This window comes from Cydia strobilella, chromosome 4 (assembly GCF_947568885.1).
Source record: "Cydia strobilella chromosome 4, ilCydStro3.1, whole genome shotgun sequence".
In the NCBI taxonomy this organism is placed as follows: Eukaryota; Metazoa; Arthropoda; class Insecta; order Lepidoptera; family Tortricidae; genus Cydia; species Cydia strobilella.
Window position 1 is genome coordinate 6,601,676 of NC_086044.1, and position 15,536 is coordinate 6,617,211.

Below are 15,536 nucleotides of genomic sequence, written 5' to 3' on the forward strand. Positions count from 1 at the left end.
AATTGTTTTTCAAATTATTGGAACACAAATACACTATCTAAGTATCTACACAACTGCGAAATATAGTTTTTTATAGAATCTAATAAGCTTCTGAACCATATTTCTAGAAGAAGGTTTCACTTTTGGAACCTGGTGTCATATAACTTTTTTGTGTGGAATTTAATAAGCTTTCGTTTCGCCATACACAATGTTCACTTAAAAGGTAGAGATTAAGAGAAAAAAAGGAAAAAAAAGACGTATATTTTTCAAGATGGCGTCTAATCCCCGTGGTCCCTGAAGCTCAACATTTAAGACACGCAAACAGGGACCCTAGATATTGTTGGTGTCAAATTTTATTACTGCCGCCTATTAGTTTGAACTCCAGTTAAGACCTAAAATCTGTTTTAGCCGTCACATTATTGTGCCCTAAATATTTCTCCTCCATTCATTTCAGTAAATTTGTATTGCATAGCACTCGTGTACCAATTACTGACCTACTGTAGTATATTTGATTGAAATCCGCTAAATAGTTTAGGCGCTACCCTCCACTATCCTAGGCTACAGGATGTACACTGCATTATCAGTACTTAAACCCATTACCCTAATTTCTGGTTAAGTTAGAGCCAAGTAAAATGTTGATATTGGGGTATACCGTGTACAAATGTATAGACAAAAGTGGATTCATATTCCTCCAAGTTTCCTATTAAGAGAGTGTCCCTGGAAAAGTATAAGCGCTAAATCTGGATTCAGCAAGTATTTTTCTCCAAGATGGTACACATTTTCCAAGATGGCGGCGGTTCCTCGAGGTCCCCAAATGTCAAATAGTGTGGACATGAAAAAGATACCTTTAATTAACATACATACCAAATTTCAGGACTGTCCTAGAAATTTCGAGTTTTGTCCTATTCCGATTATGCTATACTTAATACCGTAAAATATGTAAATTATACTTAATATATGTTGCAGTATTGTTACCTACTTACTCTTTTATAAAACTTGCTAATAAAGATGAAAATTATTTTATTACTAGTTACCTATAGGTATAATATTAAGTACCTACCAACCATTAGATTTATGACACATATACGTGGTAATAAACATCTAACATATACCTATATTGTACTTATTAGACAAATAAATGCCTATGCATCTTATTAATGTGTGTATTTTTTTTAAATTCCTGTTCCTATCTTCCCATTAGTATCATGGTCCTAGATGGTATGTATAAACAAAAGTAGGGTAATTGCGCTAGTTTCCGTTCATGCTCTAGTTTTCGTCCACTTGACGGATTAGTAGATAATATATTTCATTTTTAATTTGCTGCTACTGTTTAGACATTAAGGATTGCAATAAATCCAAATTTATGCAGGAATATAGGTTTATATTTAAATTTCGTCGATTGGACGAAAATTAGAGCTGGACGAAAACTAGCGCAATGACCCAGGTAGTTTTTAATATTACTAACAATTTTAAAACACTCTTAAAGGAATACCTGAGTCTGAGTTAAAATATCATAAGAAATATCCTAAAAATGTCAACTTTAAAAAGGCTTTTCAGAACTCAACATATTAACACAATTTCACAATCAAACATCAAAACAATTTCAAGAACGCACATTCATCGCCATAGATCGCATACGCTAGGGCAAGATCAAAACGCAACAAAAGAACACTAGCTATCTCCCTCCCGCGCACGTGTACGCCATACAATAGACTGAATACACGACACAGGTCGCATCTTTGTTATTATAATTCTGCACTGAATAACTAATAGATGTTTTGAATCAGAACTTTTGTTATTTAATTGCAATTGAATTGAATTTTCATATACAAGGTGTTTGTTTGTTGGGTGTTGTGACGAATCGTTTGAAAGAGAATTTATAAGATAATGTCGGGGATAGTGCAAATCCACGTAACTGGGTCAAAATTATTTTCGTTGTCTTGTTTCTGACCAATTTCACGCTTATATTTTTGTATTTTATTAAATAAATAAAAAAACGAGTGCTATTGCATGTAGTATAGCTGTAGATTATGCAAAAAGCTCCACTCCGTCACATTTTTTGGGGACAAAAAACAAAACGAAAAGAATTTAGTCCAAATTAGCACCAGTAAGTAAATACTGCGTATTTTACAGAAACTTAAAACGTTGTAAAGTTAGACCAAGAAAAGTCTGCAGAGATTTTGACAGCACACGCCGTGCCAGTGTTATATATACGTCATAATTTCATAGAAGTTTGACGTTTAAAATAACACCTGCACTGCGTGTGTTGTCAAAATCTCTGCAGACTTTTCTTGGTTTGACTATATTATTTAGAAGGCTACTTTTCCGTTTTTACACAGAAAGTATTGAACTATGTGTTCTACAAGCGTTTATCAGGTAAAAAGGGAAAAAGTAGGCTTCAAAATAATTAAAAAGTTACAATGTTTTAAGCTGCGCCCGTAAAATTTGCTGTTGTGTAGATACGCAGTATTTACCAGTGCTAGTTACGCGGATTTGCACTATCCCCGACGAATTATAGCTTTACACAGTTGGCAACTTGAGTGGTTTATTACTTTGTAACTACTTAGTTATTATGCAGCGCACTATGTAGGCGAACAAGACGTGAACGCGAAGCGAAGTGATGCGGCGCGGGTTGAATCAATCCTTTGATACCTATAGAAGTGTCCTACGTGTATCTGCAACAGTTCACAACTTCACACCGTCTAATCATATCAGTAATCGTTCTACATAAATATACTAGTATGCTGACTGGACATCAGGACATTAGGTACGAGCATTCGCATTTTTAGTGCTACGCCTGTACAAGTACATGGTAAAAACGGGACCCTATTACAAAGACTCCGCTGCCTGCCTGTCTGTCTGTCCGTCTGTCACCAGGCTGTATCTCATGAACCGTGATATGACAGTTGAAATTTTTACAGATAATGTATTTCTGTTGCCGCTATAACAACAAATACTAAATACAGAATAGAATAAATATTTAAGCCCCATACAACAAACGTGATTTTTTTGCCGTTTTTTGCGTAATGGTACGGAACCCTTCGTGCGCGAGTCCGACTCGCACTTGGCCGGTTTTATTTATATTTCTAATCTATAAGACGGAGCAAGTAGAAAATTGAAACTATAGATACCGTCAACCGGGGTGAATAGGGACAAAACTTAAAATGTGATTTACCTGATAATTTCTTCATAAATACCCACACAAATTGTGTCATATTAAAATTAATTTTACTATTAATATCAATCAAATTGTAATTTGTGTGGGTATTTTTTAAGAAATTGTCAGAGAAATCGCATTTTAAGTTTTGTCCCTATTCACCCCGGTTGACGGTACCTATGTTTAATGCACACAGTAACAAATCGCTTCACTACGATTTGCCAGGAGGTTAGGTACCTACACCTACATGCTATTTCTACAGTAAGGTGCCCGCACCAAATAAGGCCCTTTGTTATTTTTTATTACTTTATATGTATTTAATATTAACTTTTTTTCTTTGTCAGTTTTGTCTATGCTATTATTAGCAGACAAAACTTAAACCTATAAATAAACACTTATAAAAGTATGAAATTTTGTAAGTTAGCACGTTTAAAAATCGGGCCTTATTTGGTGCAGGTTACCTTATACAGTATGGCCCAAAAATACGTTGACAAAACATTTTTACTGCTGCATATTGTTGATAATTTTCTGAAACGTGTGCATTTGTGTATCAAAACTATAAGTCTGTATCTTTAGGTATTTCAAAGAATGTAAACAATCCACAATTAGGTATTTTATTGGGCAAGAAAATTCTTCAAGTCAATTAATTTAACTCGATCTGACAAAACTTACAGAAGTTTTACTACGATATAATTATTACTTGCACAACGTAACAATCTAACAACAAAGCTGCTGTAGTCGTGCTGTTTTGTTAATAGGAATATATCGGGATGATTTGATTAGTCAATAGTAATTAGTTGTATTATTTGCTATTACTTCGCCCTAGTAAAGAACCTAAAACGAGATCGAATATTTAGCTATTTAAGGGTAGATGAAAACATTACACGATTAAATGAAATAGGTTAAATCCAGAACGATGAAGGAACAGATCCAGGCAGTTTTCTTTTTGTTTGGATAACTGATAAATGTTTCAAGTACCCGAAAATATAAAAACACATTCAAGCCAATTCGAACAATGAGATACGTCATTTACTAGTTCTAGAAACGAGATGGAATGTCAGTGTCAAATATGACGTTTCTTCATACAAAGACGTCATTTTTGACACTGACATATCTAATACATATCGTTTCTGGAACTAATAAATGACGTATCTCTTTAAAACATAAACATAATTTATTCAAAATTCATTGTTCGAATTGGCCATTTTGTAACTACCTAAAGATACAGACTATAGGTAAGTTAGGAAATGTGGAACATAACTAATTTTTTTTTAAAGTAAAATGATTATAATTTTAATTTTGAATACAATAAAAAAAAGTTTAAGCGAGAAAAAAATTATTTGACAACGTATTTTTGGCCATCGAGTAGATGGACTGTTTAAAATAAATAATTTAGGCTCAGCCAATCCTGCAACAAATATAATAAATTTAAAATCCAGCAGGAACAAGTGACTACTTAATTGCATATAGTAAGTAGATAAATAAATAAATATTATGGGACATTTTTACACAAATTGACTAAGCCCCAGCTCAAGAAGGCTTGTGTTGTGGGTACTCAGACAACGATATAAATATAATATACAAATACTTAAATACATAGAAAACAACCATGTCTCGAAAACAAATATCTGTGACATCACACAAATAAATGCCTTTACCGGGATTGGAACCCGGGACCATCCGCTTCAAAGGCAGGGTCACTATCCACTAGGCCAGACCGGTCGTCATAAGTAGGTACAAGTGCTACAAGAAGGTATTAGGTAAACACCAAGCTAAAAGCTTATCGGAAATTACAACTTGTCTTGAAATCTCCCACGTGGAGACAAGTATAGTTGATTACTATTATAGTATTATATTTACTTTCGCCTTCCTGCAATATTTCATTTTTCATTTATTTATTTATTTCTTTAACAATAATGCATTGTGTTAGAAATCTTACGAACTAATTACATACATGCTTATAACTTAATTAAACCGAGTAATTATGGGACATGTCAGCAAATAAATACATTTTTAATAATAAAATTAAATAAATTAAATAACAATCGCCTTTGTACCTAAATTTATATGAATTTCATGTTATCAATTTTTGTTTTGTACAATAAAGTGATTTACTACTACTACTACTACTACAAGTGAAAAACTACATACAATTTAATTAAATATTTGATAACATGTCAATCCATACAAAAAACAAATACTTAACTTAAAAAAAAAAGAAAAAAAAACAACGATTCATTTACGATGCACATGTCAAAATTAAATAGATTCATTATTGTACTGGAAAAACTTAATTCAATCCTTATGTATACAATATAAATAGGTGATGTGCCTTAATCTGAAATAATATAAAATGAGTCTGTTGTTTTCAAGGATCAGGTTAAACAACTAGACCTAGCTAGGTACAATATAGGTACTCTAAGATTAGGTAAGTAAATGTAAAAAATCTAATCGACACTTGGCTACCAAAGAATTATTCAATTAACAAGTCATTATAGAAATAAGGATGCTCGAAATTAAATGGACAGATAAAATAACAAATGTCAGAGTTTTGTACATACCTATATACCTATATAGAAACAATAAATACAACTTACTGAAATTAATAATTGAAGAAAAAAATTGAAGGGAAGCGTGGTAGCGGTAAAAGGCGCACATCGTGGACTGGAAATATAAGACTGGTTAAAAGTGAAGAGCATAGATAGACTAATTCGCATGACTGAACATAGACAGACATTTAGACATATGGTCGCCGACCTCCTGGACGGAGATGGCACGTGAAGAAGAAGAAGAATAGAAATAACAAATAGGTAAGGGCCGGTACAGACTACAGACGGACTGCAACTTGTATGAGAACTGCACGCCGACGTTGCAGTTGGCGTGCAGTCGGCGTGCAGTTATCATACAAATTCTATCTAATATGTTATTTGTATTATGACTTGTTATTTAAATAATTATTTTGGTATTTTTGAGACAAAGCATGTTGCTAATTTGCATTTGTAGCCACCAGACGAAGCCTGCGTTGCGGATTTTTTACATGTAACTAGACTATTTTTTAAGATTTTCTCAATTTCTGTATTTTTTTTTATGTAGAGTGCACATTTTTATTGTTTTGTGTGAATAAATCAAATGACTTAAATTAAATAATTATTTGGTAGCCAAGTGTCTAATACTTATCACGTGATATGACCATATACCTAAGCCATATCAAAATTTGTGAAAGGGAAGTATAACAATATCTACGAAAAGTCACGTGGCTATTTCCATGCATTCATGATTTAATTTTAAATTGAATGAAAGAAAGAAAGAAAATAATTTTACGCCACAACATAATGCAACGATTTTGTATGTAAGTACTTAGACATAAAAAATCAGACAAGTGCGAGTCGGACTCGCCCACCGAGGGTTCCGTACTGTTTAGTATTTGTTGTTATAGCGGCAACAGAAATACTTATATACATCATCTGTGAAAATTTCAACTGTCTAACTATCACGGTGCATGAGATACAGCCTGGTGACAGACAGACCGACAGACGGACAGCGGAGTCTTAGTAATAGGCTCCCGTTTTTATCCTTTGGGTACGGAACCCTAAAAAACGAGTTTGGAAGTTTGGTACGAAACAAGCAAAGTTACAATACTTATTGTTCTTTGCAATTTATATTATAAATTCAGGAAAGTATTAAATGCTGAAAGTACAAAACAATACAAATACTCTTTATTGCACACCTCAATAAAAAACAATACGGTAAGAAAACAGCAACAGAAGTAGAGGTAAACAACAGGCGGTCTTATCTCTAAAAAGCGATCTCTTCCAGACAACCTTTAGGTAGCGGTAGTACTTAGTTAACAACCATGTAGCTAGGTACTTATGTACAAACCGCAAACATAAGTAGCTATGTCGAAGTTTTTTTTTACCTATGTGCCAACGATTAATATCTAGTGTACGTAGGTACTATTAGGTACCTAAGTATTTATTATTCATGTTTTTAGGGTTCCGTACCCGAAGGGTAAAAACGGGGCCCTATTACTAAGACTCCGCTGTCCGTCTGTCTGTCACCAGGCTGTATCTCATGAACCGTGATAGCTAGACAGTTGAAATTTTCACAGATGATGTATTTCTGTTGCCGCTATAACAACAAATACTAAAAAGTACGGAATCCTCGGTGCGCGAGTCTGACTCGCACTTGGCCGGTTTTTTTTAACCTACAACCAACGATCCCAACGATTAATGTCTGATAGTGTACGTAGGTACTATTAGGTACCTAAGTATTGCTTATCTTTTCATGTTTCTTTTTAACCTATGTGCCAACCATTAATGTCTAATAGTGTAGGTGCGTAGGTACCTACCTAAGTAAGTATTGATTATCCTTTCATACATATGTGTGGTGGTCAAAAATCGTGGGTTCAAAATTCAGCTGTGCTGTAGATATAGAGCAGAAAATCTCGTTCTCGAAAAAATGCAAAAAGATTACTGAAAATTCGGTCAGGATCCTTATAATACACACACAAAGGGTTATAATAATGCATGAAAGCTTATCCCGCCGAAGCTAAGCAGAACAATAAAAAAAAATTACGTAGGTACTTACCCAATACGCAATTGTAGTAGAAAACCCAGATGCTTTGACTAGACTATGCCAATTATTATTAAAAAAAAAACATTTCATTTAATTAAGCATGTATTTAAAGAATAACCATCAATTGTTCTCTTACCCAAGTAACCGACTTTGTAATTGTAGTTCGTCGGTTAGTGACCTATTTATTATGAAAAGAGTGTCATAATATCTCCCATTGATAGTGTTCAGCGACAATTGTGGCAGGCTTAACAAAGAGGGAGCATCATTGAAACCAGCAGCATTGTCGCGGGCCTTGAACTTAGCGCAAATAGGTACGCGCCAGCTGAGCAAACGTGGCCCCCGAGCCGCCGGCGTATGATGATTTTCAGGTTAGGAGTATAACTATAACTTAGTAAAGTTAATGAAACTAATGAACTCTACCGACCTAGGTAAACTTAGGCAATATTAATGAAGAATGGCGGCGTTTTGTTTACGACATAAGCAGATGCCAAGTGGGTGCACACCGTCGGCAAACAAAATTGAGATTTGCATGAGGCAGCGGCGCGGCACGCTCGCCTCGTCCGCCGCGCGATTAAAAATGCAGGCCGCGCGGGTGGGAGGGTGCGGGCGGGGCGGGGCTGCGTTCCGGCGCGCCATTGGCCGGCTGACGGGTCGGGCGGGGCCGCGGGGCACGCGGGGCAGGGGCGCGGGCAGCCGCCGCCGCCCGGAGCCAGCCGCCTCACAACGCACGTAGCCTTCGCGCCGTACGGTACCGCGAGACACCTCGCCGCTCCCGCCGCGAGCCCATGTGAACGACCGACTGTTCTCTTGTTGTGTAAGGTGAACGAAGTTCGGCAAGCTGTACGCGCCGCAGGAAGACGACATGTTGACGATGGAGACGGATTTGAAGGGCGGCAGCCTGCACGCCACCGTGCCGCCGCACCACGCGCTGCAGCACGGCTACGGCTCGTTGGGCGCGCTCGGCGGCATGATGCTGCAGCAGCAGCAGCCGCTCTCGCAGCACCAGCCGCTGCAGCACCAACACCACCAAGCGCTCGCGCAGCACCATCAGCCGCAGCCGCAGCACCAACAGACTCCCCATAACAACAACAACAACACTAGTAAAAACTCAAACTCGGACCGCGTCAAGCGCCCCATGAACGCTTTCATGGTGTGGTCGCGCGGCCAACGCAGGAAGATGGCCTCCGACAATCCAAAAATGCATAATTCGGAAATATCAAAACGTCTCGGTGCACAGTGGAAAGATCTCTCGGAATCCGAGAAAAGACCGTTCATCGACGAGGCGAAGAGACTTCGCGCCGTTCACATGAAGGAACACCCGGATTATAAATATAGACCACGGAGGAAGACGAAGACGTTGGCTAAGAAACAAGAAAAATACCCTCTCGGAGGAGGCGCTCTATTAGGGGCTAGTGAAGCGCAACGCGCGTCGGCACCGTCGGCGCAACAGCCGCGTGATATGTACCAGATGACTCCTAACGGTTATATGCCCAACGGATACATGATGCACGATCCCAGCGCATACCAACAGCAAGCTTACGGATACCCGCGATACGACGTGTCTCAAATGCAACAAGGTGGTTACGGTGGTGGTTACTACGGCGGCGGACAAGGGTCGCCGTATCTGCCGCAGCCGCCGTCGCCTTCGGGGTACGTGCTAGGCCCCGGCTCACCGGGCGGGTACGCACTGCCTCCGTCGTGCGCGTCGCACTCGCCGAGCGGCTCCTCCGCCAAGTCGGAGCCCGTGTCGCCCGGCCCGCCGGGCATGAAACGCGAGTTTGTACCGCACGAGCCCGCGCAGCTGAAACGCGAGTTCGGCCACCACGCACACCACCACGAGATGACCATGAAACGCGAGTACGGTCAGCAGGACCTGTCGCAGATCATCAGCATGTACCACGTGCCGGACGAGCAGCGGTACGCCGCCGCCAACGAGCGCGCCATGCCGCTCATCTGAGAATCGCCGTTCGCGTGCGACATCGACATCCCGCCGCTCTGAGCGGGCTCGCACGCCAGTGACTTTGTTCCCAATCGGTTCGGATCGAACAGTGATCGTTACTGCACATACTGCTAGGTATGTCCATTTATTTGTTTTTAAGGACGCTGTTAGTGTTGCGCGTTGCTCGGCTGCCGTCGGCGAGGCGGCCGTGAGTTCAATTAAATGTTGTTGATGACCTGTATTATATTACAACTATTGTATTTTTTCATGGTTTTAAGTTAAATATTTTAAGATGTGATGTGCGGATGGATGAAAGGCGGCGTGACAGGTTGAGAGACGATGTAGTGTTTGTGGTAAATTGAATACCAAAAAAAATTGAACAACTTGTAAATATAGAGATAAAGGCTAGAGTTAACGTTGGAGTTAGTCGTAAAGCGTAGGTAGATAGTAAGCCGTGCCACGACGCCACTCGTACTCCCGCGCCCGTCGTGCTTTGTACAAATATTTGTTATATGGAAACGAACGTTATAAAGCCTCGAAAGACTAAAATATTGTAATACGAAAATGTACAGTGAGTGTTATATAGTCAGTGGACACAAAAGTATATTGAAGAAAAGATGAAGTTATCAATAAACGACGCGTTAAAATTACATGCTGTTTTGTTCCTCCCCGCCCCCACCCATGCCATGTTGTAATGACCAGGTAAAAACGAGCCGTTTTTAACCGCATCTGTTTGACCGTAGTTTGCAATTGCAAAGTGTTACTTGTCGTCAATGTCGTTTGTAATTTTTGGGCGTGCTTGATTTTTAAATATTTAAAAAAGGTTTTATTACTCATCTGGTTATTAAAATAACATAAACAGGAAATTAATATAAGTTACACGAAGGTAGGTAACTATTTCTGTAAAGTTGTGAAGAAGCCTATAAAAGACTTCAACGGGCGTTAATGATACTCTCATTATCAGATTACCTATACGAGGAAGAGGAAATAGTTTTGATATTTATTAGTTTTTTGCAAAATAAGATAAATATCATAGGTATGATCTAATATATTATTTAGTTATAAATGACAACAATTTTGGTATTCTATTAAAATATTTGAAGACGGGAAATCATCCAGTATAATTTAACTAGAAGTTTTTAATAACCTGAACATATTTTTTGCCCATCCATTAAAAACCAAAATTAAGTTAAATACCTAGTCGTGTTATGTTAAAAAAATGTTGCAGTCTCTGGTGGTAGTGATGTGTATAAGTTCTAACTATATAAACAATTATTCAATTATTTACATCCAACATACCTATTATTAGGTACTGGTACTACCTACAATGTGGAATAAATAAAAATAATAAGATTAGGTATGATATTCGTTTATATAGAAACACAACCTACCTAATAAATAAATACCTACATATTAACAACATGGCCTTTAGGCGATGAAAATGACAAACATAATTATGTATCTAACACTAACAAAAATAATCAAATACAGAAAACACATAAATGGAAACCGTTTATTCTAACTTTGCACCGATTTCAATAGATCCAAGTGAGTGAGTGTCATTGCAAATGGCATATTTTCATAGAAATTTTACATTTATGATGACATGGCCACACTTTGTCATTGCGAATGCCATGCAGAGTTAGCTAGGTCCGACTATACTATCTTGGTAGGTATACATTTTTAAATCTGCCTCGACACGCGACCCACACATCACGCCTACAGCACAGCAAATCGTAAGAAACTTACATATCAATCTATTACTGTCAACATAAGGGGTGAAGTTTTAATCAAATCCCTCCGTCAGATCCCCGGGGATTTTCCCCTGGGACAGTTAATCCCGAAAAACGCCCCAGTGTTTAAGCTATTCATTTAAACACTATTTTCACTTAGCACGCGTTGTTGCGAGATAACTTATGGGGCTGATCATGCTTGTGTCTCGATAAACCGAGACATGTCCCGGTGGAAATGAGAACTGTACCGTAAAGAGTACATGTTTGTATTTCAGATTTTGTAGGCAAAATCTAAAACAGCCAAAGCGAATGAAATAATATTTTCTGTAATATTACATGTTATTATAAACTGAATTAGATATCATAACTAAAGAAAAAGTGACCAAGTCCACCGGTGGCCGAGGCGGGAATCGACGCGTCTCCACTGTCTCCAGCTTACGCGGCTAACCACGCGGCCACCGGTGGACTTGGTCACTTTTTCTTTAGTGTTCCATAATATCTATTTCAGTTCATACACTTTACGATATAGGTATTATGCAGCGTCTCGCGTAAATAAGTTAAACTCACGAACGCGAAGCGAAGCGGCGGGCCCACGGCGTTCGCGTTCGCAACGAGATCGCCCACGTAGGACACTTCTATAGGTATCATCAAACAATTGATTCACCCCGCGCCGCATCGCTTCGCTTCGCGATCGCGTGTTGTTCGCCTACGTAGTACGCTGTGTTATAGTCGGTGCAGAGTTAGCTTTGACGGAATTGTAACTAAAATGTTGACACTCGATTGCGCTCGACGAAGCGAAACTTCAATTAAAATGACGAGGTTTTGTTATATTCGGTTAATTACCTATGCTCATCTTCTTCTAGGCTGATTTTATAGTTTAGTAAAGAATGCAATGAAGAAACAAATCGTTTTCAGTAAGATATCAAATTCATATAAAAGCTGAAATTTACGTTAAAATAATTTTAAAAGTTCTTTCCTGGAAAATGTTTTAATTATCTCACTTACTTTTATGTCTTCAATAGGTACGGGTTTGTTTTTCCCGGTGTGAAATTAAATTGTATGTACTTTTTCCATGCTGAATATTTCTTATATTCTAGGACAATGAAACACTTATTAGTTAAACAGGTACCCACAAACCTAGACAAATAGTATACTATATTCCAATTTATACTAAACAAATATTTATAATCACCCGAGAAAATGGAAGCACAGAACAATCTCATGACGAAGGTAAAATAAAGGTAAAAAAGTTTGTGTAAAATCATGTTGTAATCCATTATAATTTATAAATTTCTGCTTCGCTTTCTAATTTTTTTCTTTTTATGCAAAAAATCACCTTTGATATTGGTACTCTCATAGTAAATCTACCGCTATAAACTAAATTAAAATTCCACATTTAATCAAATATCAAAAGTTGGCCCGGATGTGTCTAGCACCCCACCGTTCCGCGACGTAGTTCGGTCACGACCCGGACTCGAACCTGGGGTGCAATCAGGGCTCCCACGCGATTGTCTCACGGTTCGCGACATGTCATTCCGATGATTGCTGCTTTCTAATCATATGTGTGCGGTTTGGTAGAATGTCTGTTTTTAATAAAGTTAGGCTGCAGGGAACGCTTCATTTTTCCGTACAAACATTCTTGATTGTTTCTTCATTGATTTTCGCTTGAAAAAGGTAATAGACAACGCTCATCACTGCGATATTAATGAGTTACTCATTTGAAACATGCAGACCTGCATGTTTCAAATGCGTAACTTACTTAGTGTGTAATAACACAATTGAAGTAGGTAGGTGTTAAATAATATATTTTCAATGCCGAGCATTCACTCGGTGCAGATATTTTTTACCGGATTTTTTTCTTAAATAGGAATAGGGTCAAGGAGGGAACAGTGACTCGGAAAAAAATAGCCGGGTACAGTGGCTCACTCAACCTAATTCCAACATGAGAGAAACTAATATTTGCTTCCCTGCTAATACAACAGAAACATTCAGTAGTCGAAAAAATTCAAATGGACGAGCAATGTTTATTCTAACACGTAACGCAGAGTCTTACGTAAGCGAACAACTCGCGAACGCGAAGCGAAGCGGCGCTGCGGGCCCACGGCGTTCGCGTTCGTAACGAGATCGCCCACGTAGGTGACGTAGGACACTTCCATTGGTATCAAAGGATTAATTCACCGTCGCTCGCTTCGCGTTCACATGTTGTTCGCCTATGTAATACACTGCGTAAGTGTGGTGTGCTACAATGTACTTACTGCGATACTTGGGCGGACATACTTGTATAGCGATATTTGGGCGATTTACCTATATGATTCGTTGGAACTTGGTATCGAACCTAGAAATAAATAACTTTACTGGAACTTTAAAATTACACGCACTAGGTATGACAATAAATTTGATGTTATGTATTAACCTCTATGTGTAGGTACCAATAATATGTAGAACGACAGTCATAAATATGTTCTTCAGGTCAGTCCTTGCAATTTATATTAGGTATTTATGAGAGACCCAGTAATCCAATTGCAATGATTCAAGTCAGATAACACTGGTGTCAATTAAATCATTCCATGAAAAAATACGAGGCATGCAAACAAGATTAGTAACAACAAAAATAAAGTAAAATACGGTGAAAGACTACCTACGCACCTACATCGGAAAAATACAGATTTCTACAATCACAATTTCAACCTACCTACAAAGATTGTAAAAAGTAGGTATAATTTCTTACATAAGTGTCCTCGGGTGTTGTAGACTTTTTTGTTTGGGATCAATATGGCGTTGTAGACTTTTTTGTTTGGGATCAATATAATTTCCCTCAATGGGACAAAGCAAACAGCGGTACAACTAAAGTTGTAACATAATTCGTTCGTCAAACACACTTGTTTGTCGTCGAGATTGACACCGGCCCGCCCCTGCGGCCGGGCCCTTTGTTTTTATCTCGCTGTCAATATTTGGCCTCATTTGTCAATAAGTCGGTTTTAAACTGCGATTCGTTGACGATACGCCGGCGGAAAGTGGGTGGCACTACCCTAAAATCCGTAAAAACTAAAACATCACATGTGCAAGCTCCAGAAATCGACTTAAGACTTAACTATACCAAGCCATTTACCTATAAGCATGGAACGTTTGACACATTCGCCCTTTGATTTATGAATAGATACGAGACTTAAGTATTTGGTTATATTCTTTGACATTATGTCGTTTGAATTTGAATGAAGATTTAGATTGAGGTGATATTTTTCAGTAGTAAACACTGATAAACATCGCAGGTCGGTAGGTGAGTATATATTATTTACTCAACAAGTGAAAACAAGTAGGTATACCTGCATTATGTATGTAATAACTTCATGTGTTACCTAAAACCCACCAGAAAGTCTTCAAATGCCTTAGTTATTTTGCTAAACGAAATTAACTTAGACATATAATACCTATATCTAAAATTCTAATTTTAATTCTAAATTTATTTTTAAACTTGCTGACCAACCATAAACCTAAATTATAATAATATTAAACTTTTTTCAAACTGTAAGTAAGGGTATTTTTATAGCCAAAAGAAGTTGTCACAAATTACACAAAATCTCCAGAATCGATAGCTCCCTTGTTTCTAAGAACGTAATAAATGGCCAGCGTTGGTCAGGCTCGGCATCCGAACCGAACGAGTGACGGGAGCAAAAAATTGAAACGGAATTTTTACTTTTAACTCGAGTTTAGTGCGCATGACCTTCTCGGAATCGTTAGTTGCCGTAACGGGACTCGGCCAGGTACTCGTTTGTCAAATCCTATATTGCTGTTTACCTAGAATAATTATTGGATGCTAAATTTAATAATTAAATGTTATATGCGTAACTGCTAAACTATAGACTTAATTTCTACTCTTCGTAGATATAGAACTTCTACTAAATCTAAGTGCATCACATAAAATATGATCGCTTGATAATTATTACCTCCCTATTACCCAAAGGTAAAAAAGTGATGGAACGAATAGTGTCGTAACATTTTTTTTGTTTCTATACATTTTCACTTACACTTTTCCCCCACTTCGTGCGGAATAAGGCATTCCCATATGCAATTTCTCAACGTTAAAATTATCTTACCACATAGTTTTTGTCTGAATGAAATAACAGTTGAGGGTAGAAACTCCAATACTTACGTA

The 15,536-nt window shown here is 37.9% G+C and overlaps 1 protein-coding gene across 1 annotated transcript; it reads left to right on the forward strand.

Moving 5' to 3' along the window:
• The first annotated feature begins 8,417 nt into the window (after positions 1-8,417).
• Positions 8,418-10,298, forward strand: LOC134740537 (transcription factor Sox-14). The gene has a single exon (XM_063673051.1). The coding sequence runs from the start codon at positions 8,574-8,576 to the stop codon at positions 9,666-9,668; it is 1,095 nt and encodes a 364-aa protein (XP_063529121.1). The 5' UTR covers positions 8,418-8,573; the 3' UTR covers positions 9,669-10,298.
• Positions 10,299-15,536: the final 5,238 nt, after the last annotated feature.